Raw genomic sequence first — 26,453 nt, 5'->3', positions numbered from 1 at the left:
ACTGTTTTTCCTTAACTACCCCCAACCTGCAGTGTATCCTATTATAGATACTAGTTCTGTTCGTTATAATGTTTTCTCTTTTGTAGAAAGATGTCACAAATGATTTCCTTTTTCTGAAATGTAATCATTGATGCTTGAATGATAGAATTTTAATACTGTAAACAGCACTCATTAATGTGAGAAACGTAAATGCTACAGCTGGACTATTAAGTGTTCTGACATGAATTTTGCAATAACTGATAGTTCTTGCCTTCGTCCAACTTAATAAACAGTATTTTGGAACTTATGTTCTTTTGAGTTTGGCAGTCTGTCTTTTTGGGTGACCAGCATTTTTGATATTTGTACTAAGATTTTATTTGGCATCCAAGAGAGGTTGAAAGATGTTTAAGTATTTTCAGTGTAACTAATTTGTTTGAAATATATACCACAGAAATGCTGCAGTCCATGAGTCGCAAAGAGTTGGACACGACTGAGCAACTGAACTGAACTGATAGATGATTGGTGAAAATGCTGAATTTAATGCATTACTCTTGCATGACAGCTACACAAGAAGTTTTGTACAATGAAAAACCCTGATTTTGTTTAACACTTCACATTGAACTATTGTCATGTTCAGCTTTACTGCACGCGGTGTAGACCTAGCCCATCATATGTTCTACAGAGTGTTCTTTGTTCAATAAAGTGTTAAGAGAGCAATCTGCATGACTGCTTTCTTTGAGAGCTTCTAGCTGCACTGATCTTTTTGAATTCTTCCTTGGTACATCTTCATCTAAGCAGAATATGCTAGAACAGATTATTTGAAATGAAATTGTGGAGACTGTGTTAGAGAAGGTTTTAATATTTGCTTTTTTAGTTAAATGTAGCAGCATCATACATATACTTACTACTTTCAGATGTGCAAAAATTGTAGCTTCTTTGTTTTTCTTTTAACTGATCTACTTTTGGTCAGAAGCTTCCTCCTACCTGACAGGGCACCAGGGGAAGGCAGAGATGGGGACAACATTAAACTTGCCAATCCATCTGACTGCGTCTTGCTCTGATGGTCTCATTTGGAAAACCCATTCGCTTGGTTCAGTCAAGAGTCTTTCAGATTTCCTTCTCACAAACCCTTTCTTGAGGAACAATCACTATTATGTTCTAATGGGGTGTGTGCTTCTGTGGGAGACTGTAAAACTTATGAAACCTTGGAATCAGATTGGACATTGCCACCCTCTCTTCTTGTTTCACGTTCATTTTCATATATTGCTGATTTGATTTTCTTTAAATTTTTCTCTTGAGATAATTATAGATTCACATGCAATTATAAGAAATAATAGATTCCATATATCCTTCAACTAATTTCTCCCAGTACTAGTATCTTACATAATTATAGCAGAACATCATAACCAGAAAACTGACATTGATATAATCCATGGATCGTATTCAGATTTCACCAATTTTACTTGCACTAGTGTGTATGTGGTGTGTGTGCTTGTGTGTACGTGTAGTTTTATCACTTGTGTAGACTTGTGTGGCCACCACAGTCAAGATAGAGGACAGTTTTTTTTAACCGGGATTCCTTATGCAATCTTTTTATAGACACGGCTATATCCCGACATAGCTACATCCCTCCTTTCCCCTCTACCTATCCCCTGGCAACCACTAATATGTTCATCTCTATAATTTTGTCATTTCAAGAATGCTATTTAAATGGGAATGATATAGTATATAACCTTTTGATATTGGCCTTTTTTACTTGGCATGACTCCCTTGAGAACCATCCAGGTTTTTTGTGTGAACCAATAATTTGTTCTTTTTTATTGCTGAGTAGTATTCCATAGATTGGAGATATCATGGTTTATTAACCTATTGAAGGACCTTCAGGTTTTTTTCTAGTTTTTGGCTATTACAAATAAAACTGCTATGAAGAGTCATGTACAGGTTTTTTGTGAACATGAGCTTTCATTTCCCTGGAATAAATGCTGAAAAGTATAATTGCTGAGTTACATGCTAAATGAGTGTATAGTTTTGTGAGAAACTACTGGTGTACTCTTTTTTCCAGAGTGTTTCTCTTCCCATCAGCAGTGTATGACTGATCTCATTCTCCGTGTGCTCACCAACCTTTGGTATTATTACTATTTTTTATTTAGCCATTCTAATAGGTATATAGGTGATCTCATTGTAGTTTAAATTTGCATTTTTGTAATAGCTAATCATGTTGAACATCTTTTCATGTGCTTGTTTGACATCTCTGTATTCTCTTCAGTGAAATATCTGTGTCATTTGTCCATTTTATAGTTGAATGTTTTATTACTGTTGAATTTAAGGAGTTTTTGAAATATATATATTCTTCATTAAAATTCATGTTGGATATGTTTGAAAATATTTTTTTCCTAGCTTATAGCTTGTCTTTTCATTGCTTAATCAGATCTTTCACAAAGCAGAATGTTTTAATTTTGATGCAGTAATTTAATAATTTTTCCTTTTGTAGATTGTATTTTTGGTGCTAAGTCTAAAAACTCTTTGTCTAGTCATTCATCCTAAAGATTTTCTCTTTTGTTTGCTTCTAAAATTTTATAAATTTGCATTTTACATTTAAGTCTATGCTCTGTTTTGAGTTCTTTTTTTTTTTTTTACTCTAAGTTAGTTTATTTATCTATTTTTTAACTTTACAATATTGTATTTGTTTTACCATACATTGGACATGAATCCACCATGGGTGTACATGTTTTCCCCTTCCAGAACCCCCCTCCCATAATTTTTATATAGGTTGCTTTAGATGTAGGTTGAGGCTTTTTGTTTTTTGGCCTATGGATGACCAGTTGCTATAGGACTACTTGTTGAACAGTCTCTCCTTCCTCCACTGAATTTCTTTTGCAGGCAAAAATCAGTTGAGCATATTTGTGTGGCTCTATTTCTGGGTTCTCTGAGCTGTCCCATTGATCAAGTGTTTATCCTTCTGCCAGTGTCATGCCGTCTTGACTACTGTTATGTGGCTCTGTAGCAAGCTTCACCATCAGATATAGTGATTCCTCCCACCTTATTCTGCTTTTTCAAAATTTCTTTAGCTATTCCAGGTCATGTGCCTTTCAATTTCTGTTTTAGAATAAGCTCTCCTATATCTATAGAACACTTCTGGCATTTTGATAGGAATTACTTTAAATTTATATATCCATTTGGGAAGGATTGGCATCTTGTTGAATCTTATAATACATGAGTACAGTGTGTTTCTCTATTTAGGTTTTCTTCAATTTTTTTCATTAATATTTTATGATTTTCAGGTTACAGATCCTATAGATATTTTATTAGGTTTATATTTCATTTCCTTGGAGCAATTGTAAATTTTATGTTGCTTCTGATTTCTGTCTCCACATTTTTGTAGTTTGTATATAGAAATGTGATTAATTTTTGTGTGTTTATCTTGTATTCTACAATCTCACGAAACTCATGGTTCTAGGAGTGTTTTGGTGGATTCCTTGGGATTTTATATGTAGACCATCATGTCATCTGTAAATAGTGTCCATTTCATTCCTTTGTTTACACTCTGTTTGCTTTTTATTTCTTTTTCATGGCTTATTACTCTGATTAGAACTTATAATACTGTGTTAAGTTGCAGTGATTAGAGCAGACATTCTTGTCTTTTTTGGGATCTTAGGGAAGAAACATTGTCTTTCACCATTAAATATGTTAGCTGTAGAGTTTTGTGGATGATGTTTATCAAGTTAAGGAAATTACCTTCTATTCTTAGCTTGCCAGAGTTTCTTTTTTTTTTTTAAGCCATGATTGGATGCTGAATTTTGTCCGATTCTTCTGTTATATGATTTTTGTTCTTTACCCTGTTGATATTATTTTCAAATGTCAAATCAGTCTTGAATATCTGGAATAAATCCAACCTGGTCATGGAGCATAGTTCTTTTCATATATTGCTGTATTTGATTTGCTGATATTTTGAGTTCATGAGCTGTATCAGTCAGTAGTTTCCATTTTTTGTGTTGTCAGAGTTTGGTATCCACATAGCAATAACTTCATAAGATGAGTTGGGAAGTGTTTCTTCCTCTTCTAATTTCTGGAAGAGTTTATATAAAATTGATGCTGATTCGTCTTTAAATGTTTGGTAGAATTCTTCAGTGAACCCATCAGAGCCTGAAGATTTATTGGAAACTCTAAAATTATAAATTCACTGTATTTAATAATTATCTATTGTTGTTTATTTCATCTTGGTTAAGTTTTGGTAGCTTGTGATTTTCAAGGAATTGGCCCATTTTTTTTCCCTAAGTTGTCAAATTTATGAGTGTGAAGTTTGTGATACTTCCTACTATCCTTTTAATGGCTACAGAATTATAGGTATCTCCCCTATTTCATTCCTGATATTGATAATTTTTGTCTTCTCTCTTTTTAAAAATCTTCATCAGTCTTGGTAGAAGTTAATCAACTTTACCAATTTTGGGGGGAAACGGATTTTACTGCATTGATTTTTTTTCCTCAATTGTTTTCTTATTTCAAACATCATTGATTTCTAATTTTATCTTTATTATTTCCTTCCATCTTGCTTTGGGTTTGTTTTCTTTTTCTAGTGTTGAGGTAAGAATTTAGGTTATTGATTTTAGACCTTTCTTCTCTAATATATGCAGTTAGTGCTACACATTTCTCTCTTAGCATTGCTTTAGCTGCATCCCCCATATTTTGATATAATATGTTTTCATTAAGGCCCTTCCCTGGTGGCTCAGACCTTAAAGAATCTGCTTGCAATCCCGGAGACCCGGTTCGATCCCTGGGTAGTGAAGATCCCCTGGAGAAGGGAATGGCTACCCACTCCAGTATTCTTTGGAAAACTCCATGGACAGAGGAGCCTGGTGGGCTATAGTCCATGGGGTCGCAAAGAGTCAGACACGACTGAGCAACTAACACACACACACACATTTTCATCAAGATGTTTGCCCCTCCCTCAGCTTTCCTAGAAAAGGGCTCTGCTGAAAGCTTTCCGGGAGTTCAGGGTTTTTAAGGCATGACCCACCCATCTCCATGCATGGCCCTGCAGTATAACCATTCTCTGCTCCAAAGTCCAACGTTTTGGTATTATTTGGCCTCACTGCACATGGGGTGCATGCACTTACTTGCATATGGTAACTGTTGACCATCCTGGCTAGGAGGGGCAGGAAAGGCAAGTGTGCCTTGTCACTGCTCCCCACGTGGCCTCCACTGACACTACCATGGCAGAGAATTGGGCCTGCTTCCCACTCTGCCTTTGCTGGTATGAATGGAATCACAATTTTCACTGTTAAGTCTGGCTGGAGTAGAGTGGTTATTGTTTAAAAGTTTTCTGTCTTGGTAGGCTGGTCCTTTACTGGCCTTTTAGCTTGAGAGAGAGCGGGCTTTGGTTGGGGCTATTTCTTGTCTGTGTCACAGGTATTTTGGGGTTGCTTGTTGAAGTAGTTTTATTGGAGTTGCTTTAAAATCCTTGTCAGATAATTCCAGCATTTATTTCATCTTGGTGTGAGTCTCTTGTCTTCTCATTCAAATTGTGACTCTAAAGGTCCTTGGTATGATGAGTGAATTTTGATTCTATCCTGGTCAATTTGTATGAGGCTCTGGATCCTTTTTGATTTCTTTTGTTGAGCAGGTAGCCTTCCTGTAGCAGGATAGTGTGAGGGTTGGGAGTGTATGTTCAGTTTCTTGCTAGGCCTCCCTGATCCCACCTCTGCAGAAGTCTTGCTCCCACTGCCTCCTTGCAGGTGGATGGAGCAGATGTTCAGCTCCTCACTTGGCCCTGCTAAGACCTTTCCAGCAAAGAAAGTGAAAGTGAAGTCGTTCAGTCATGTTCAACTCTTTGCGACCCCATAGACTGTAGCCCACCAGGCTCCTCCATCCATGGAATTTTCTAGGCAAGAGTACTGGAGTGGGTTGCCATTTCCTTCTCCAGGGGATCTTCCTGACCCAGGGATTAAAGCCGGGTCTCCTGGATTGCAGGCAGACGCTTTACCATTTGAGCCACCAGCGAATCCCAGCAAAAGTGGACCACTAATTCACCCCCCCTTATTATCTCTGTTTCGTCCTGAAGACACTACTCTGGCAGGGGTGCCAGAGTACTGTTGCCTGCTTCTGCCTAGGGGAAGAGAGAAGATCAGCTTGGGGACTGGACCCACCAGCACCACAAAGGGGTGAATGGAGCACTCCCTGCTTCTGCCAGGCTGGGGATGGAAGATTAGGTCCCTGCTTTCTTGTGTGTGTGTGTAAGAGTGTCTACCCACTTAGCCCCACTGAAACCTCAGTGGGATAGTGGTGCAGTTTTTCCTTTCATATTTGCTTGAGCAGGGTGAGTATTGCCTGAAGGATTTTCCGTTGTTAGCTCATCCTTTTCTTGATCTTTTAGCTGCGGGAATGGGCTATTCTTGGCACTTTTTTATATTTGACTCTTGTTGATTCCAGGTCACAGGCTTCTCTGGCACCCTGGTGAGGATACATGGGAAACAATGAGGAATCCCAGGAGACCGAGTGCTGAGGTGTTCCTTAAGTCCCCAAGTCTCCAGGCACTTGTCCTCCTCCTTTCCATCCTGTCGTGTATCTTTGTGTATTATGTACAGGGGTCTTTAGTTTTAAGAGGAGGCACCTGGGAGAAATGAGGCTACTCCATCTTTACCAACTAGAAGTTTCCGTGTGTGTGTGAAAATTCTGTAAACACCCATTGTATGATAATGAACATCAGTTCATTCTTCAAATATACCATGTATCAGGCACTGTGATTGAGACTTAGTCTTTACCTTCAGAGATCTCAGTTTTTTACAGTTCAAAGTCCTGTGAAATAGATTTTAATTTGCCCCATAGCACTCAGGTAGAAATATAATTATTTTGGAAATAAAACTAAATCTAACTCACCACCTGGCTTGTTGGTATTACTAGCACTCCTTTGCTTCCCGTGGACTAATACAAGCCTCCTTTGGTTTATGACATACCAGGCAAATGGGGAAAGGGGCGTTGTCCTTAGTGCTTTGTCGTTGCCATGGTTACCGTTGCTTGTTAATTCAGGTTACCATTAGACATTTTGCCAGGAGCTGCCCTCCAGTGGGCATTGTTTCCCTGGCCCCACCTCTCCAGGCTGTGGTGCTTAGTGATCAGACTGGAGGGGTCTCTCCAAGCACCATCACTGTTCTAAGTCCTGGACACTCTTCTGTCTTATGTGGAAGCTACAGCCCCAAAATCCAGAGGAATGTGACGGCTCTTTAACCTATTGGATGGGAAGTTCAGTTCAACTGTGAGTCTAGGCTTTATATAGTAAGGACTGTTAGTTCTCTCCAGGGTTGGGAGAAGCCCCTTGGGGACGAATTACTTGCTCTCAACTTTCCTCTGGAAACTTGCTTTGGTAATTTGAGAATGCCCAGGAGTAGAGTTGAGCAAGCTCCAGGAGTGGGTGATGGACAGGGAAGCCTGGCACCCTGCAGTCCAGGGGGTCGCAAAGAGTTGGACATGACTGAGCAACTGAACTGAACTGAGAAGTAGAGTGTTTTGAACTTGATAATGGTAATAATGGTAATAACATTTAGCTTATGTGCTGTACTGAGCATTTTCTTTGTATCTTCTCATTTAATCCTAATAGCAGTCTCAAGAGTTAGTGATACCATTAGACCCAGATTGCAACAAAGGAAATCGAGGTACCAAGAAGTTAACAAACTGGCCCAAAGTCACTCGGCTAGTAGCTGGTGGAGCTAGACTAGAATTCAAATCCATGCGGTGTGACTCTGAATCTGAAGTTCTCACACTTCTTCTTGATGTGTGACATCTTTTGACTTTCACTTTGCTTTGTTATTATTTGTTTGAAATCAAGACTGTGTCTGAAAGAAGTGCTTCTGGGCTTTTGAAAGTTATCACAGAATTAAATGTAATTAAACAGCATTTCTGTTAGAAACACTTTTTGTTTTCTTTCTTATGAAGCCATATAAATAGATCTGGCAACTGGAGTATGAAAAATAGCCCCTACATAGCTTATGTTTTAAATTGGAGTATCAGTTCAGTTCAGTCGCTCAGTCGTGTCTTTGCAACTCCATGAACTGCAGCACACCAGGCCTCCCTGTCCATCACCAACTCACGGAGTTTATCCAAACTCATGTCCATCGAGTCGGTGATGCCATCCAGCCATCTCATCCTCTGTCACCCCTTCTTCTCCTGCCTTCAGTCTTTCCCAGCATCAGGGTCTTTGCAGATGAGTCAACTCTTCGCATGAGGTGGCCAAAGTATTGGAGTTTCAGCTTCAACATCAGTCCTTTCAATGAACACACAGGACGGATCTCCTTTAGGATGGACTGGTTGGATCTCCTTGCAGTCCAAGGGACTCTCAAGAGTCTTCTCCAACACCACAGTTCAAAAGCATCAATTCTTTATAGTCCAACTCTCACATCCGTACATGACCACTGGAAAAACCATAGCCTTGACTACAGTTATCTAATAATCAGATTTTTTTAATTTGTTTCTGAAAGTAGGAAGTGATGATTTTGTTAGAAATTTCTGCATTTCTGTTTGGTAGTTTAGGGCTCAAGAGAAAATTTAACTAGATTATTTTTTATGATATATATCTGTTTATCACATTTCTTTATATGGTGGTAACATTTTCTATTACTTTAGAAGTGCCTTTTTGAACAAAAATACAGGTAGTAGTATAACGAGAAGGATGTGATTCATAAGTCATTATATAAATATTACACATGCCCTTAGATTTAAATTCTACTTTAGGGGCTTATTATAAAGCTGTTATAATGTAGCCAAGTTCCTTTGTTCAGAAAATATTTGTCCTTTAACTTGATTTTTTATTGAAAATATATACATTGTTCCATTCATTAAAGTGTGGAATCAAGTTTATTTACATGTATATTCTATGTACCCGATAGTATAAAATATAAATTTTCTGCCATGTTTTGTTAGAGAATAATATATAATTTCTCTTAAAGTCATCCATTAATTTCTTTTTTTTCATATCATTGGTTTTGAGATTTCTACATGCACTTTCTCACTATGTGATTTATATAAGTCAGATACCTTTTTCAAAATTGTATTGATTTATCATCCATGCTGTTTAAATACATTCTTTGTTGATATATAAAGATTCTTTGTTAGTTCTGGCTCAAGAGGAACCACAGGGGAGAGCTTTGAAACTTCAAATTTAATTCATTAAGCCGACATCTGTTAAAACACCTGCTGTAGTGAGTCCTGCTGGATGTCTGGAATAAACAACAAGAAGGACATGATTAGTGATTGTAGACAACCCACATTCTGGAAGGGGCAAAACTCATGACAGCATAATGATTGGGATGTGCTCTCTGCCCTTGAAGAGTTCTAGGACCAACAGAATGAAAATGTCAAAAAACAGTTTATTTCAAAACTCAGGGGATTGGTCTGTTTAACAAAAATAATATTTCAGCCTTTATTTTCTGTGATGTTTTTAGTTATGAGGAAATTTACATATTCCATTTCTATGCCCTGTGTGTCTATTGCCTTATTTCTTCTTGGTCCCTGTAAGATCCTTAAGAGGTACTTAGAGGAGTTAAACTGCTTAATTCACCCTGCCAAGCTATTTGTACGCCTTTATGCTAGGTCTTAGGGGTGAGAGTTATGTGAAGTGCCTACACTCATGGATCTTATTAACTGTAGTTAGTTTGAGGTAGGCCTTGAGGCAGAATTGCAAACCAAAGATTCCAGGGTAGTTGTGGTAAGAGCTTGGTAGAAGGTGAGGTTAGTGTGCTAGGGACCTCAGGAGAGGAACACACAGAATAAGCTGGGGGATCCTGCAGTGCTTCCAAAGGAGGGTTTTGAAGGAGGAAAGAAAGAATTAACTAGAAATACAGAGTTGGCTTCTTGTCATTTAAATAGTAGCTAAAACATCACTTCCTTGAAAACTCCCTAACCCAAATCAATACTCTATTAAATTGACCCATTTTGCTTTCTTTTATAGGAGTTACTGTTATCTTCTTGTCTGTTACTTGTTTACTTATTATGTCTCTTCTCTCCAGAATGTAACTGCTATAAGAACAGGGACCCTCCCTCTTTTTGTCTTGTTTCCTATGTATCCCCACTGCTTAGCATAGTGCCTGTCACCTACTAGGAGCTTGGGAAATGTTTGTTTGTTGAACAAATGAATAAATGAATGAAGAAATGATGAATACTGGAGACAGAGTGTGAGCAGATAAAAGTAAATACGTGTGAAGGCTCAGTTGAGAAGCTGCAAATAATTAGATGTGACTGGAGCAAAGGTGGTTTTTCTTAAAATTTATGAGATGAAGTATGGAATGAAAACTTTATCCTTGAAGTCTTGGACAGCTTCCGGGCTGCATGAAATGTAATACATATTTCTTTCCCTGAATCCAGTGATTGACAAGCAGAGTATGTTTGAAATATCTATTTTGGCAAAGATGATGGCCTCACTGAGGCCTTGGGAAAATGTTACTAGAAGAGGATTTCAACTAGAAAGCTTTGGTGATATTCTTGAAGTCAAGTAGCCAGAATGTATAAGGTACTAAGGCATAAGGTTCTCAGGTGCGGGATTTACTAGGACACTGCCAAGATGTGAAGGACTGCCAAGAATATTAGAATGTTGTTAGGTTTACAGTGTTCCTTTCCTTGCCTAATTCTGTTGAAACATTGCATTGCTTGAGGTTTATATTCCATGGTTGTTTCAAAGGCATGGCCACTTTGGGGATTTTTCTCTTCCTCTCTCCTTTTTATTTTTGCTTTATTGCTTGAGGTAGCATATATGATGTCATCCAGCTTCTTTATGTGATGATGGTAAGCAGTTCCTCTTCCATGACTATGAAAATATGGTACAGTTCATTTCAGACCTTTTATTACATATGTATTACATGTAAGATAAAGTGCTGGCTACTTGGATATAAAGATATGCCAGATTTTTAGCTCTTTCAAAAATATCACAGGTTGCTGATTTATATCTGAAACACATCGTTTCCTATGGTAAGAGAAAGTGAATCTGGCATTTTCTAGATTTCCCTACAACGCATAACAACAAATTTTCACCAAGTTAACTAGATCCTTTGAAAATAAGTTTTTTAAGAAAAGAAAAATTGTTACTACCTAAGTTGAATGTACTTTTCAGTTTCCTACGTGGATTATGGTTATGGCAGAAAGCTGTGATTTAGAACTTTTTTCAGATTTTGGTTGTACCCTTCTGTTTCCTTGTCTGCCTAGGTGTGACTGATCTGTCAGAAATCATGGTCACAGGGTCCCTGGAGCTACTCCAGGCCAGTTGTGTGAACAGACAGCTTCTCAGGTCCTCTTACTCTACCTGTCAGTCCTTCACATCTTGGCAGTGTCATAGTAATCCTGCACCTGAGGACCTTATGCCTTAGTACCTTAGAGATATTATACAGAACGTAATTTTGGTTGCTTTCAAACTTTGGAGTTTCCTTAGCATGTTTCTGTCCTAAAACCTGGCATATTTTTCATGAATTAGAAAAAACTAAACCTTGGTGATGTTGGGGCTCAAGGTGGGCCACCCCAAAATATGCCACAATGGCATATTGATTATTTTGAATTGATGTTGCTTGAGAAACATCTGATGCAAGAAAGAAGCTCTGACCCACTTCTGTCCCCCTAAAAGCAGGAAATAAATCTCCTGTGTGAAGGAAAGGTACGCTCCTTATATCTAGAGATATTGTGAATGTGTGTGCTCAGTCATGTCCGACTCTTGTGACCCCATGGACTGTAGCCCGCCAGGCGCCTGTGTCCTTGGAATTCTCTAGGCAAGAATACCAGAGTGAGTTGCCATTTCCTTCTCCAGTGGATCTTCTTGACCCAGGGATTAAACCTGAGTTTCTTACATCTCCTTCATTGGCAGGCGAGTTCTTGACCACTGTGCCACTAGGGAAACCCCAAATCAGACACTCTTAAGCTATGATTTAATAACCATTTTAGCTATACTGTCTCTTAACTTCAGCAGGGTATGAGTCTATACTCATGGGTCTGGTTTTTGTTAAGGCTCCCAGGAATCAGTGAGCAACTTGCTTCTGTAGTAGCAATTGCTACTATAACAATCTGCTGTTGTTAGCTTTCTGTATCTTGTTTACCCACCAGTGTCTAAAAAATTTAAGTATGTTGACTTCAATGGTATCTACATAATGTGCTGGGAAAATTGGCCATGAGGAAGTTAGGCACAGTGAGTTCTTCTCTCAATCAAGGAATCTATAGCAAGCTGTTTGCCTTCATTTGGATCATATATTTTTATGTTGATCATTAGTCCATTTTAATTTTAAACCTTTCTTTGTTTATTTTTCTATCATTATAGCTGAATGTTTATGTATTTAATGGAAATAATCTTTCTGGAGTACCTGGTGATGTATCTTTGGTCAATAAATTGGTATTTCTCTCCTAATCTTTTATCACGGTTCCAGATAAGAGAGTAGGGTAAAAGCCTCTTCAGAGGGGAAATTCCTTTGAGACTTCAGTTCAGTTCAGTCCCTCAGTCGTGTCCAACTCTTTGCAACCCCATGAATCGCAGCACGCCAGGCCTCCCTGTCCATCACCAACTCCCGGAGTTGACCCAAACTCATGTCCATCGAGTCGGTGATGCCATCCAGACATCTCATCCTCTGTCATCCTCTTCTCCTCCTGTCCTCAATCCTTCCCAGCATCAGGGTCTTTTCCAGTGAGTCAATTCTTCGCATGAGGTGGCCAAAATATTGGAGTTTCAGTCTCAACATCAGTCCTTCCAATGAACACCCAGGACTGATCTCCTTTAGGATGGACTGGTGGGATCTCCTTGCAGTCCAAGGGACTCTCAAGAGTCTTCTCCAACACCACAGTTCAAAAGTATCAATTCTTCGGCGCTCAGCTTTCTTTATAGTCCAACTCTCACATCCATACATGACCACTGGAAAAACCACAGCCTTGACTAGGCGGACCTTTGTTGGCAAAGTAATGTCTCTGCTTTTTAATATGCTATCTAGGTTGGTCATAACTTTCCTTCCAAGGAGTAAGCATCTTTTAATTTCATGGCTGCAGTCACCATCAGCAGTGATTTTGGAGCCCCCAAAAATAAAGTCAGCCACTGTTTCCACTGTTTCCCCATCTATTTCCCATGAAGTGATTAAAAGGAAACAAAAGACAGCCCTTCCAGGAGCCAAAGACATGTGGATCGAGGAACAGAGTTAAGGTAGGCAAGTCCTGATATTCTTTTGCCTGCACCCCTCCCACCACCATGAAAGTGAAAGTCACCCAGTTGTGTCCAACTCTTTGTGACCCCTTGGACTATACAGCCCATGGAATTCTCTAGGCCAGAATACTGGAGTCGGTGTAGCCTTTCCCTTCTCCAGGGGATCTTCCCAACCCAGGGATCGAACCCAGGTCTCCCGTGTTGCAGGCGGATTCCTGACCAGCTGAGCCACCAGAGAAGCCCAAGAATACTGGAGTGGGTAGTCTATCCCATCTCCAGCAGGTTTTCCTGGCCCAGGAATTGAACTTGGGTCTCCTGCATTGCAGGCGGGTTCTTTACCAACTGAGATATCAGGGAAGTCCTTCCCACCACTATGGGGTTCTGGAATTCTGGTTATGGGGGACACTGAGTTGCGGGTGAAACCAAAAGTGAAGGATGCTTATGCCCCAATTCCCCTCTTGAAACTCAGGGAAGAAACTGCCTTGCAAGGTTGCTTCAACTCAATGGAAGCAGTGACAGCAGAGTAAATTGTGGCACGATTTGGTTAGGTGGAGAGAGGATGCCTGGGCCTCCTTCAGCTTGTGAGTATCTTCTGAGGAATCCCAAAGTTATCACCCACCCCAGGTAACTAGGTTGAGAGTTAGCGAACCTGTCAGTGGGGATGCTGTGTTGAGGGGCGGGCTGATATCAACACTCTAGTTGTTGGCCAGGTAACAGTCATACTTGAGATTGCAGAGTGTAGATGGCTTTATCTATTAAAGCTGCTGCTGCTGCTGCTCAGTCACTTCAGTCGTGTATGACTCTATGCGATCCCGTAGACTGCAGCCCACCAGGCTCCCCTGTCCCTGGGATTCTCCAGGCAAGAACACTGGAGTGGGTTGCCATTTCCTTCTCCAATGCATGAAAGTGAAGTTGCTCAGTCGTGTCCGACTCTTAGCGACCCCGTGGACTGTAGCCTACCATGCTCCTCCAGCCATGGGATTCTCCAGGCAAGAGTACTAGAGTGGGTTGCTATTGCCTTCTCCTATTAAAGCTGAGAAGGAGACAAACAACCAGGCTAGCCCCCTGTGCTCTAAACCAAGAGCACATCCCTGAGCCCACAGTCTGATGGGGTCCAGCATTAGCATCTGGCCAGTGTCTGGGGTCCAGACCTATAAGGAACCTTGTCTTGGGGACCATAGAGCCCCAGGGGACAGCACAAGGGCCAGTACATGTGTATCTATGAGTCCTTCTTTTACCACAGTCAAGTTACAAAACCCCATCCACATCCATACACCCAGCTGCCATCTTGGTAGAAGCAGGGAGAAAATCTGAACGGAGTAACTGAGAGTTACCTGAAGAAAACTATAAACCACCTACCTGTACCCTGAGGAACCTGTGTGCAGGTCAGGAAGCAACAATTAGAACCAGACATGGAACAATGGACTGGTTCCAAACTGGGAAAGTAATTCGTCAAGGCTGTATATTGTCACCCTGCTTATTTACCTTATATGCAGAGTACATCATGTGACATGCCGGGCTGGATGAAGCACACAAGCTGGAATCAGGATTGCAGGGAGAAACATCAGTAACCTCAGATATGCAGATGACACCACCCTTATGGCAGAAAACGAAGAACTAAAGAGCCTCTTGATGAAAGTGACAGGGGAGAGTGAAAAAGCTGGCTTAAAACTCAACATTCAAAAAATGAAGATCATGGCATCTGGTCCCATCACTTCATGGCAAACAGAAGGTGAAAAAGTAGAAACAATGACAGATTCTATTTTCTTGGGCTCCAAAATTGCTGCGGACAGTGACTGCAGCCTTGAAATTAAAAGATGCTTGCTCCTTGGAAGGAAAGCTATGACAAACCTAGACAGTGTATTAAAAAGCAGAGACGTTACTTTGCTGACAAAGGTCCATCTTGTCAAAGCTATGGTTTTTCTTTTAGTCAGGTACAGATGTGAGAGATAGACTACCAAGAAGACTGAGCACTGAAGAACTGATGCTTTTGAATTGTCCTGCAGAGGACTCATGAGAGTCCCTTGGACTGCAAGGAGATCAAATCAGTCAATCCTAAAGGAGATCAACCCTGAATATTCTTTGGAAGGACTGATGCTGAGGCTGAAGCTCCAATACTTTGGCCACCTGATGGGAAGAGCTGACTCATTGGAAAATACTCTGATGCTGGGAAGGATTAAGGGCAGGAGGAGAAGGGGGCGACAGAGGATGAGATGGTTGGATGGCATCACCAACTCAATGGTTGTGAGTTTGAGCAAACTCGGGGAGATAGTGAAGGACAGGGAAGCCTGGCGTACTGCAGTCTGTGGGGTCGCAAAGAGTAGGACATGACTTAGTGACTAAACAACAACAACTATAAATCAAAAAGGACTGAGCTACTATCAAATGCAAGTTAAAGTCAAGCTCAGAGCTTGAAAAGCAAGGGTAAATCAGTTGTAGAGAATTAAAGAGCTACGTTTTCTTGGCACATCTTTGATTTAGTCTTAGAGGATATATTTTCATCATTTAAATTTAAATTTTGCTCACTATTGAACACAGCTGAAATACAGTGATTGTCTGATTGAGGTTGTAGATTGCCTGCATTTGGCATACCTAATTATTTTTTGATTATTTGATCACTAGAAGTGGAATTTTCATTTTCTCATTATCCATTGTTATACAATGAGCGCAAAATGAAATAAAATTGTAACACAATTGTACAGTAACTACAGTACGTACATGATGGTTAATATTTCTAAACTGAAATGCTGTCTGGCAAGCATGATTATAATGTACTTTTTGAAATTTCCATTCATTTGCTGACAATACCAAGTCTGAGTTTGGTGTAGACAGGGTGGTTTGAGAGCACTGTATATAATGTCTGTAAGTGTGGGCTATATGAAATCAAGTACATCTCAGATTTTGCATAATCTATAAATAGGGAGTTAAACTGAAAGTTCACCTATCCCTTTCTAGTGAAGAGAGTTGCTATTTGCTGTGCTGCTGCTGCTGCTGCTGCTAAGTCGCTTCAGTCATGTCCGACTCTGTGCGACCCCATAGACGGCAGCCCACCAGGCTCCGCCGTCCCTGGGATTCTCCAGGCAAGAATACTGGAGTGGGTTGCCATTTCCTTCTCCAGTGCGTGAAAGGGAAAAGTGAAAGTGAAGTTGCTCAGTCATGTCCGACTCTTAGCGACCCCATGGACTGTAGCCTACCAGGCTCCTCCGTCCATGGGATTTTCCAGGCAAGAGTACTGGAGTGGGGTGTTTGCTGTGCTAGAGGGATTAATAAAAATTGTTCTCTGGCTGCCTCATTTTTCACCTTGATAACATTTTATTAATTACCTAATCTATCATAATAAGTAGGGCAGTCAATTTATATTAGTCTATAACTATGAGGTGAATTATTTTTAAATGATGCATTTAAAATCAACTCTATTGAGGTAAAATTTACATGTAAAGAATATACCCTATATACAGTAAGAGGTAGCTATTTTAAGTGTACAATTCTGTGTGAACTAGTTTCCTTAGTTCCTCATGGTTACATCCTTAGACATTATCAATCAGTGTGCTTTCAGGTTGATACTGATCCACTAACACTTACACTGGACCATATTAGAAGTATTTATAAAGGCTTTCTAGGTGTGTGGGCTTGTTTACATTTATCAGCTAAATGGTCCTAGGTTTTTGTTTTTTATTCTTATATTTGAGACACTCAAACCTCAGCCATCTAGGTGGCTCCAGGTCTCACAGCCTTACTGGTACGTTCACTTGTAATGTTCAAATAAAAACAGTTCAGGACTTGACTGTGGGAATTCTAGTATTCTTAAGAATGTGGCTTACGTTTTCAAGAGACCCTCTCCATTTTCTCTTCCCACTAACCTCATGTTGCCTTGAGAGGCTCTTCCCTTCTCTGTTCAACATCAGCCCAGGCTTTACCTCTCTTCCTTCATTCCTGGAATGCCACTAATATAAAATGACTGGGAGCATTTGTAGCATGTGTGCCCTGAGGATTTGGGGACCTTGTTACTATATAGGACTGTGAGTGATGTATTAGCTAGTTCTGGGTCTGTGACAGTTTCCTTCACTCAGAGTATCTCACAACACACGTGTTAGATATTAGTAATTATGTGACATATCTGTTTCCATATTATATTTTGCCAAACTAGAGGAAAACTTACTAGTTGTGTCACAAAATGGAATAGAGGTGATGGTGAAGGAGAGAATCCTCGTTGCAGGTGGAGAAATGAATAAATAAATAATAACGTTTTAATTTAGTAAGCCTTCTGATGTAACTTGATAAATATTGGCAACCTAGTAACTGCAATAATTTTATAGCAATGCTATGGAAGAATTTTTTTAACAAAAAGAAACTGATATTGGTTTTGCAGTGCCTTTTCAAGATCTGCAGGAGGCCAGAATAGCCAAATAGCAAAAGAGATTTTTAATCAAGACAGTATAATTCTGAACTTAAAGAGCTTGTTTCAATTCCTGCCTGCTGAAGGACTTCTGTACAGAGCCAGATAAAATTTTGAAGGCTCTATGTTCTTTCATTATCCTTATTTTTTAAAACTTTCTGAAGAAAGAAGGAAACAGATCTATCTTAATAAGTCTCCCAGGGATACACTGTCCTTAAAAAGCATAAACATGTATATTTGTATTCTGTGTTTTTAGGTTTGTTGTTTGAGCTCCTTGTATATCAAGGAATATCTTTTATTCTTTTTATTATTACGGTAGGAAAAGATGTTTTTCTCTGTTAAACTGTAGTGAAATTAGTAAATGATGTCCAAATAGATGGATGACACGGGCCGGGAAGATGTGAGGTTTAAATAATTATGCAGTGCGACATTTGCACTAGATCTTTCTCTTTTGCTCAGCATTCTTTTAGACCAGTCATACATTTATTTCTCACCTACACACTTGCAGTCCTGTGGTAGAATCAGATAAGTATGTAAAGGTGTCACTTTAATATAAGTTACAAAGGAGAGGTGTCTACTCAGAGAGCATTTGGGGCTTCAGAGGTAGTCACGGAGCTATAGGAAGACTTCCTTAAGGAAGTGACAGTTGACCTAAGGCCTAAGGGATAGTGTAGGGTTGAATGGCACTGGAAGGGCCAAGGTTTTAGGAGGAAAGGGAACAGCCTCAATATTGAGCAGGAGAGATCGTGGTAAGGATGGTGAGGGCTCAGCAAGAAAGGGAGACCAAAGAAGGAGAGGTTGGGGACCATTCCCTGCTGACCAGGCAAAGGAGCTTTGATGTGGTCCTTAGGGCAGGGGAGTTTGGGAAGAGTCTTTTAAGGGTAGTTAATCAGATTTTCCTTTGCAAATGAAGAGCCTGTTGCTGAGTGGCAGACATATTAAAAGTGTTAGGAAGTTAGGCAGTACCCTGGGTGGGAATTCCAAAGGCTCCAACTAGGATGGGAGTGTTCAGGTAGAGAAGAACAGTGGACCAACTTGAAAAAGATTTAGGAAACAAACATCAACAGTACCTGGTGATAACCTGGATGGACTGGAGATTGCAGACAAGGGAGATGGAAAGAGTGGGCCTCAATTCTGGCTAGGGTTCACTGAGATATGGGACAGGAGGCAGGACCAGGTTCAGAGGGAGAAGATGACGGCATGGTTAGGCATGCTGTCTAAATATTTTACATTCATTTATTCTCATTTTACATCTCAATAAAGATTTATAGAGGGCAGATCCAGCCCAGAGAGGGTAGAAGCGATTTGATGTTTTATTGGAAACAAATGAGAAAATAGATTTTGTTATGTAGGAATTTTATTACTGACTTGACTTGAAGGCAGTTGTTTTATAGAAGACTTTTTCTTTGTAAGATCCCACTTCCCACATCTTCCTTTCTTGGCTGCATGCTTTCTCATGTTCTTGATGATGTATGCATATCTTCATAAGACTATCCCTTTTTAGAGCCTGCGCATGGGAGTTTTCCTTGTAATGCTTTTTAAAATGTAAGAGTTCTTAGCAACAAAAAATAATGTTTTTATTTATCTTTTGATAGTTCACTATATGATGTTCTAATGGAACCATATTATAAAAGTTATTATAAAAGTAATTGTTTTATGAAAATGAAATGAATGTAGACATTTTAGTAGCTTGATTAATAGCTTTAATAATTTTTGAAAAATTAATCTTTTAATCATCCCATTTTCAACTAAAATTTCTTTTCACAGTGTATTAGTCTTTTTCAAAGCTTTACCTGATCTCAGCAAGTGGTCAGGCTCTTTTTTAAGGGAAATGCTTATAGTGGACTATCACAAAACCATTACAATGAATAAAACTAAAGCAAGGTTTCTCAGCATCAGTACTTTTGACATTTAGGGCCAGGTAATTCTTTGTGGTGGAGACTGTCCTGTGCATTGTAGGGTGTTCAGCAGAATCCGTAGCTTTTGACCACTACTGCTGCTGCTGCTAAGTTGGCTTCAGTCATGTCCAACTCTGTGCGACCCCATAGATGGCAGCCCACCAGGCTCCCCCATCCCTGGGATTCTACAGGCAAGAATACTGGAGTGGGTTGCCATTTCCTTCTCCAATGCATGAAAGTGAGAAGTGAAAGTGAAGACGCTCAGTCGTGTCCGACTCTTAGCGACCCCGTGGACTGCAGCCTACCAGGCTCCTCCGGCCATGGGATTCTCCAGGCAAGAGTACTGGAGTGGGTTGCCATTGCCTTCTCCGTTTTGACCACTAGATGCTAGTAAGAAGTGTGTGCTGCAGTCCATGGGGTTGCAAAGAATCAGACACGACTTAGCAACTGAACAGTAACGACAACCCCCGACCCTGTTGTGACAACCAGAAGTGTCTGCAGACATTGCCATATGTCCCCTGGGGGCACAGTTATCCCCAGGTGGTTAGATTTATGTTTAAATCTCAGCTATACCATGTTGTACTTAAAAAAAATGAACTGTTGCAAAAGGGTGTATAAAATAACATGCCAGTTATGATTTTTATTGTACAAAATAGTAAATTTGCTCATGTATAAATCCATTGGTAGTAATAAAAATGTGTTTGGGAATGGTACATAACAGCTTTAGGATGGCAGTTACCTCTGGGGAGAGAAGGGATGGGCATGAGTGAAGGTTTATTTATCATATTTCAAATTTCAGAAAGAGAGCAAAGCAAGTTAAACCAACATATTATAACCTTAAATCTCAAAGTGGAATATATTTTTTCTTTATATTTACATGATCAATCTGTTTTAAACTTCTGTGGCATATCATATAACATTCACTGTACTTCTTAACTTTTGTCATAAATTTTTACTTCCTGTCATGCATTATTACACACTAAGATGTGAGCATTTGTACAAATGAGATGCTTCACTTACTCATGTTAAACTTAGGCTGCCACATAAAAAAAACCTCACAGAAAGTTGGGGCCCAACAGACAGTTCTTAGCTGACTAAAATACACACCTGAGTGTTAATCGTCTTGATTATGTCCGAAATACTTATATTTAGTAGTTAATCTAACTTTTAGTATTGGCAGACTATGGTAGCTTATACATATTAATAATAAATACAAGTCAAGGAAAGATCTCTGAGGGATTCCTTGGATTACAGTCTGGTTCTTATCATTGCATATCCTGGATAATGTTTGGTATTTCTGTTAAATGCTCCATTGTATCTACTTGCCATGGAATGTATCCTGTACATGAATTTACTCCCATTTTATAATTTTGCTCACAGTGTAAAAGTAACTTAAATAATTTGTCTAACATTCTGTGAAATAAAAGTCTGAATATAGATAAAGATGGAGATATATGAAATATTTGCACATACTTTTAGATATATAAATATTATAACAGACTTTAGAAAACTATTTGAAAAGTTTTGTTGCTGCTAGCATTTTGAGAAAATACAGAAGAGAAATAAGCATACCTCCCTAGGAGTGAGAGAGTGAGCATCTGTGTGTGTGTTTTAGAATATATCCTTTTCAACAGTAGAATTTATATATATGACTTGCAATGGCAAATAGCATTGCCATAGATGAGAAATGGCCTCCAGAATCAATCTTCCTAGGTTTAAAATTTTAGCCGTATTACTTCTTAGTTGTATGATCTTGGGGCAAATTCAGTACATTTTCATCTATACAATGAACATGATGGTAAGATTCTCTTCAGAGTATTGATTTGAAGATTAGATGAGTTAATACATGGGAAACACAGGGTCTGGCACAAAAGTTCTTAAGAACAGTAAAATAAAGCTGACTTTTTTAGTTACCATATCTATCTATAAGATGATAATATTTATGTTTATAGGATTTTGGTTCTGCTGAAGGATCACATCAGTGTTTGAAAGCACTTAGTGTGGTCTTTGCATACCAAATGCAGAGTGAAATATTTTAAAACACTTGTCAAGTTGTAATTTCTCCCAAGGAAGGGCTTCTTCAGAGAATAGAGAATGAATTGTAGAGTATAACTTTGAAATGGTTTAATCCATGAATAGCAGAGTAAAATAAAATCATTATTTTTTTCTGTTCTGTTTCATAATGCATGTTGGATATTTTAAACTAGAGCAAAACATTTAAAACGATGATTCTTGCTATTTCCTTATAACTGTATGATTGGTTTAGAGAATTTACTGTTCCAAAGCATAATTAAATCAAGTTATGTAACTGCATTTAAAATAACGTAGTAAATTTATGATTGTTAATACCAATCAGTTACTTTGCCAACATCTTAAGAAGGGACAATTGATTCTGGGAATAAACCAATGACTCAGGAGCTTTAGACAGTCAGTAGCAGAAGTGAGTTTTGATTACAAGTCTCTGTGTTCAGTATGTTTGTTCACTGATGGATGCATGGTTTTTATGGGGTTGAGGATCATGACAATACAGGAAGAAATATGAGTGCTAGAGGTATTTTTTTATTTTTTGCTACTTAAAAATTTATTTTTCATTCTCTTTATTTTTTCAATTGTGGAAATTTATTCTGGAAAATGTTAAATGCTTTCATTTAGCTTGTTTAGTCATGAAGATAGTAGTACAATTCAGAAACCTCTATCTTTCTGCATTTCAAAGTAATATAATTTCAATTTTGAGACAAAATTAAGGGTGAGGCATGGAATGATCATTAGTGCTTACTTATATATTTTATGATATCCTTAGTTTGTTGTTTAAAATATGAGCTCTTAAGTAACTCCTCGTTTAAACAAATAAGACGTTGAAACAAGTAGCAGATTGTGCCTATCTTACTAACTACAGCTGGTGACATTCTCTTGCAGATGTTGTGGGGCAATGGCTTGCTTTTTTGAATAAATTGAATTTAAAACACAGTTATTCAGAGTTTTCACATATTTTTTCTTTGTCTACATCTATGTTATATGTAACATCTCAAGGTGGTGGCATGAAGATATTTAAAAACAAAACCATAAACTTGTAAAAGTTCTGTAAATTAAGAAATTAAACATCAAAGGTCATTAGCAAAGTCCAGGGAGATTGTTTGAAAAATACATGCTATCTATTCTATTTTCTGAACCAGAATATGGCAAAGTATCCAAAAGGAATAGGAAAAGACTTGGATCATCATCAGCATCTATATTGCCAGATCTTTTCCGAGACAAAATGCCTCAAATACAGAAGGGCAAGAGGTAGAGATGGATGTGAAGCAGCATTTTGTATCCTAGGATGCACAGACCCCATGACAAGGTGTGGTGAAGGTAAATTAGTGGGAGTAGGATGTGCTAGGAAGTGTGGGCTCAGCAAACAGCTTATTCAGAGAACCTTGCCCAGGTGGCCCAGCCTCAGACCAGCCAACCCAACAAGAAGAATGTTTACTAAGAATCCAGGTTGTTTCAAAGTGTGCTCGGGTACATCAATCTGCCTTTGAAATGCAGGTTGCTAAAAAGTCCAACTACCTTTTTTGCTGCCTGACACCAAGCCTGGTGGATCTCTTCCTGTCTTAGTGAGGATGAGTTATAAATGGGAATGAGGGTGTGGCTTATGAAAAGTCATGAGTAGATAAAATACTGCTCTGAAGATTTAAGAGCAACACATAGTTCTAAAAATAATTTTTTTTGGTAACAAGTAGATGAAGTTGTCTCCTAAAGGAGAGCCAGGAGGATATGGCCTCTATAGTGGTAACAAGCTGAAATAAGGCAAAAATTGCAAAAGTTAGCTGAAATAAGGAAAGACAATAAACCAAAAGTGAAGGAAATGAACAAAACCGATATAGCAGTTTTGATTAATTCACTCATGAAATAGTCATTCATGAAATATTTTTTGAACACTCCCTATGTGCCTGCCATTCTAGGCACTTATGATGCAATAGGGAATGAAACACATAAAGCAATTATGAAAAGTTCAGCCTTAAAGTTACAAGGTTTCCCTCATAGCTCAGTCAGTAAAGAATCTGCCTGCAATGCAGGAGACCTGGGTTGGGAAGATCCCCTGGAGAAGGAAATGGCAATCCATTCCAGTATTCTTGCCTGGAAAATCCCATGGACAGAGGAGCCTGATGGGCTACAGTCCATGGGGTCACAAGAGTCAGATGTGTCTTAGCGACTAAACCACCAAACTACCACCAATGGAAACTTTAGACATATAGGAGTAGAAACAATATTTAAGGTTGCTAGAAGAAAACTTTTCTAAGTTCTTTTATTTCCAGGTAATATTAGATCAGAAACAAACCTCTGATCTCATTGGTACCTAAAGATTTATTAATGACTGTATTTAGTGTTGGCTGTGGTTGTAGAGTTGGTTCTCATGCTGCCGAAAGGAACTGTAAAATAATATATTTTTGGATATATCTGTTCATACCCCTTGACCTAGATTATCAGTTACAGAATTTGCTTTATGAAAATGAAGATGCAGATGTTGAAGTATGTTCATTGGTAGACTGGTTAAATAACCATCTATTAAAAATAGTGGTTTTAAAAAGTATTTAATGACAGGTCAGAATATTCCATGTACAATATCAAGTGAATTAAAAACAACATGCAACACATATATGTGTTCTCAGATTCTTCCAATTTGAGAAAAATTTACTGGAAGAAAATATTATCAACTGTTACTAGGAAGGGTTATATAGTTTTTAAATTTCTTTTTATACTCTTATATCCCTTTATATTCTTTTATATGAGTTCATATTAGTTTTATAAATAGTATGAATAAAAATGTTAAATTTTTCCAGCATCTTCTGCTCTTAATTGTGTGTGTTTTCCACCATACATTGAATTGACTTTATGTATAAAACTTCCATTTGTTTGACTTTGTCTGTAAATAAATACAAAACCCATATTGAGTGTGTGTGTGTGTGTGTGTGTGTGTTGAGGTGAAAGAGGATTTTCGTGATATTGATGAAAGGATAAATAAAAGAATAAACATTTCATTTTATTTGACCCTCCCCCCCACTTCAGGCAACTGTTTTATATTGTAAATTCTATGAGATTGCCAGGGGGGAAATCTGATGAGTTTCTTTCTTCAAGATGGTGGCAGTCATAAATTTAAATATGTAGTCATATCAGTGGGCAGTTTTGAACTAAGCAAGACCTTTTATAAAATCAAACAATGCTTAAACACTTAGGACGCAACCAAAAAATGTGCATTGTAGGATGAAATGCTACACTCAGTTGAAACGTGGGCAGTTGGCCTCTCTTCTTGGATGCCATCCTGCTGCCCCTTTCTTTGTGCTGTGAGCAGTTTTGTTGATAGGGTTTTGTACTTTCCCTTAGGTTGTAGGTGGGTTGCTAGCTGGAGCCACTTGAAAAGGAGCAGGGTAAGAAAACAGTGTCAGTGTATTAAGAGAGAGTAGCATACCTGGCAGAGTTACCTGGAAATACCTCTGTTAATATTCTAGGTGATCATCCTCCACATCACTTTGACTGCAGTTTTGCTTTCTCAATAATGAAACCTTACAGTATCAGAAAGTACCTGGATGGCTGAGTTTAAGTCAGAAGCTCTGCCGGTACACAAATAAATTGTATCCCCAAAGCTCTCTGTACTCTTATGTTCTGTTTCTCCCGTAAAAAACAAAAACAATAACCTTAATAAGAATCTTTTTCCTCAGTAGCCTATAGCACTTTCAGATAGTTTTCCCCCTGTAACACAAATATGAAAGCTGGTATTTTCTACTATTTTCAACGGGCAGGTGAGAAACAGGGTTTGATTTACAGACATGGTTATGACTCAGGGTTTGTCTTTCACCATAATGGTCACTTTTTAAAAATTTATTTTTTTCCCCCTACTTTTATGATTTCCTTTGCTTTTATAAGGAACCGAGGAGAAAAGCATGTATTTTGGATAAGTTAATGATTTTGTACCCTGTTGGTTATTGTCTCATATTGTGTCTGTTTTTGTTTTGATGCAGGGACAAAGTTTTATAAAAGGTTTGCTCTTACAGATCTGAAAGTATCCCCACTTAGAATAAAAAAGAGAAGGCCTGAATTATCCAGAAGACCTTTTTATATGACGTGTTGGCTTTGAAGAATCTATGTATTATTTTGCCAAAAGCTTTTTTATTCCTTTTATAGGCTAGAATATTAGACATGAATTATTTAGCGTAGTTATACTTAATCCTTAGCATTTCCATTTCCTTTCTAGCCTTTATTTCCTTCTCTTCCAGCCAAAAAATACCAAAATAAATAAATAAATAAAAGAACTTGTGATGTTTCAGTTTAAAGTAGGGTTCTTCTCACCAACTACTTCTGTTAATTCAGGAGGGCTAAATAAAGGCAGGGGGACGTTAATGATTGGTATTTGGTGGCAAATATTTATCCACTTTGGATTTGAAATGGGTGTCAATGGGGAGGAGCTGGTGAATAACTAGATAGATTAGGAAGATAGATTTGTTAGGAAGAGATAAGTGAAGGGAGGAGACTTGGAAGAGGTATTCTGCTACCAGCAACTACCAAGTATTATAGAAGTTTTTTCTCTGGTCTGAGAAACCCAATTAAATGTGTCCCTGGGTTTCAGAGGACAATATAGATGTTGTCTATTGTCATCCATCCTGCTACTTTTGCATTGCCTCAAGACATTGGCGCTGCTGGTTCATCCATGTTCTGTTGCCAGATCAGCCCTTGGTCCCCCAGCCTCTCCCCATTCTCCTTTTCCTTCCCTGACAATGCCTGCAGGGTAGTAAGAAAGACAATTTTGAAACTGAGAAATGAGGGACTGGGGACAAGGAGGATTTATTTTTTATTCTCTAAGTTCTTGCTACTCTGTTTCAGAATATACCTCCAGACAATTGGGATTCCCAGTTTGAAAAACACTAGAGAATGACTTTTCTTCTGCCTCTTTTTCTTTGCAGGAAACGCATGAAATTGTGGCAATCAAGAAATTCAAGGACAGTGAAGGTATATATATATATTTTTTTCTTTCTGTATTTAGTTTTTGTGAATAGAA

The 26,453-nt window shown here is 38.6% G+C and overlaps 1 protein-coding gene across 2 annotated transcripts in view; it reads left to right on the top strand.

The window, feature by feature from the left end:
• CDKL5 (cyclin dependent kinase like 5) overlaps positions 1–26,453 on the top strand; it is a 169,154-nt gene that overhangs the window by 77,588 nt on the left and 65,113 nt on the right. For both annotated transcript variants that reach the window (XM_081566535.1, XM_081566536.1), the window contains exon 4: positions 26,359–26,404. In XM_081566535.1, the coding sequence (XP_081422661.1) occupies positions 26,359–26,404 (46 nt within the window). The remainder of the gene's footprint in view (positions 1–26,358; positions 26,405–26,453) is intronic.

This window comes from Giraffa tippelskirchi, chromosome X (genome assembly GCF_054371585.1).
Source record: "Giraffa tippelskirchi isolate mGirTip1 chromosome X, T2T-mGirTip1v1.2.pri, whole genome shotgun sequence".
NCBI classification, from domain to species: Eukaryota; Metazoa; Chordata; class Mammalia; order Artiodactyla; family Giraffidae; genus Giraffa; species Giraffa tippelskirchi.
Note: the sequence above shows the minus strand (reverse complement) of the source record. Positions and strands in the feature narration are given on the sequence as shown.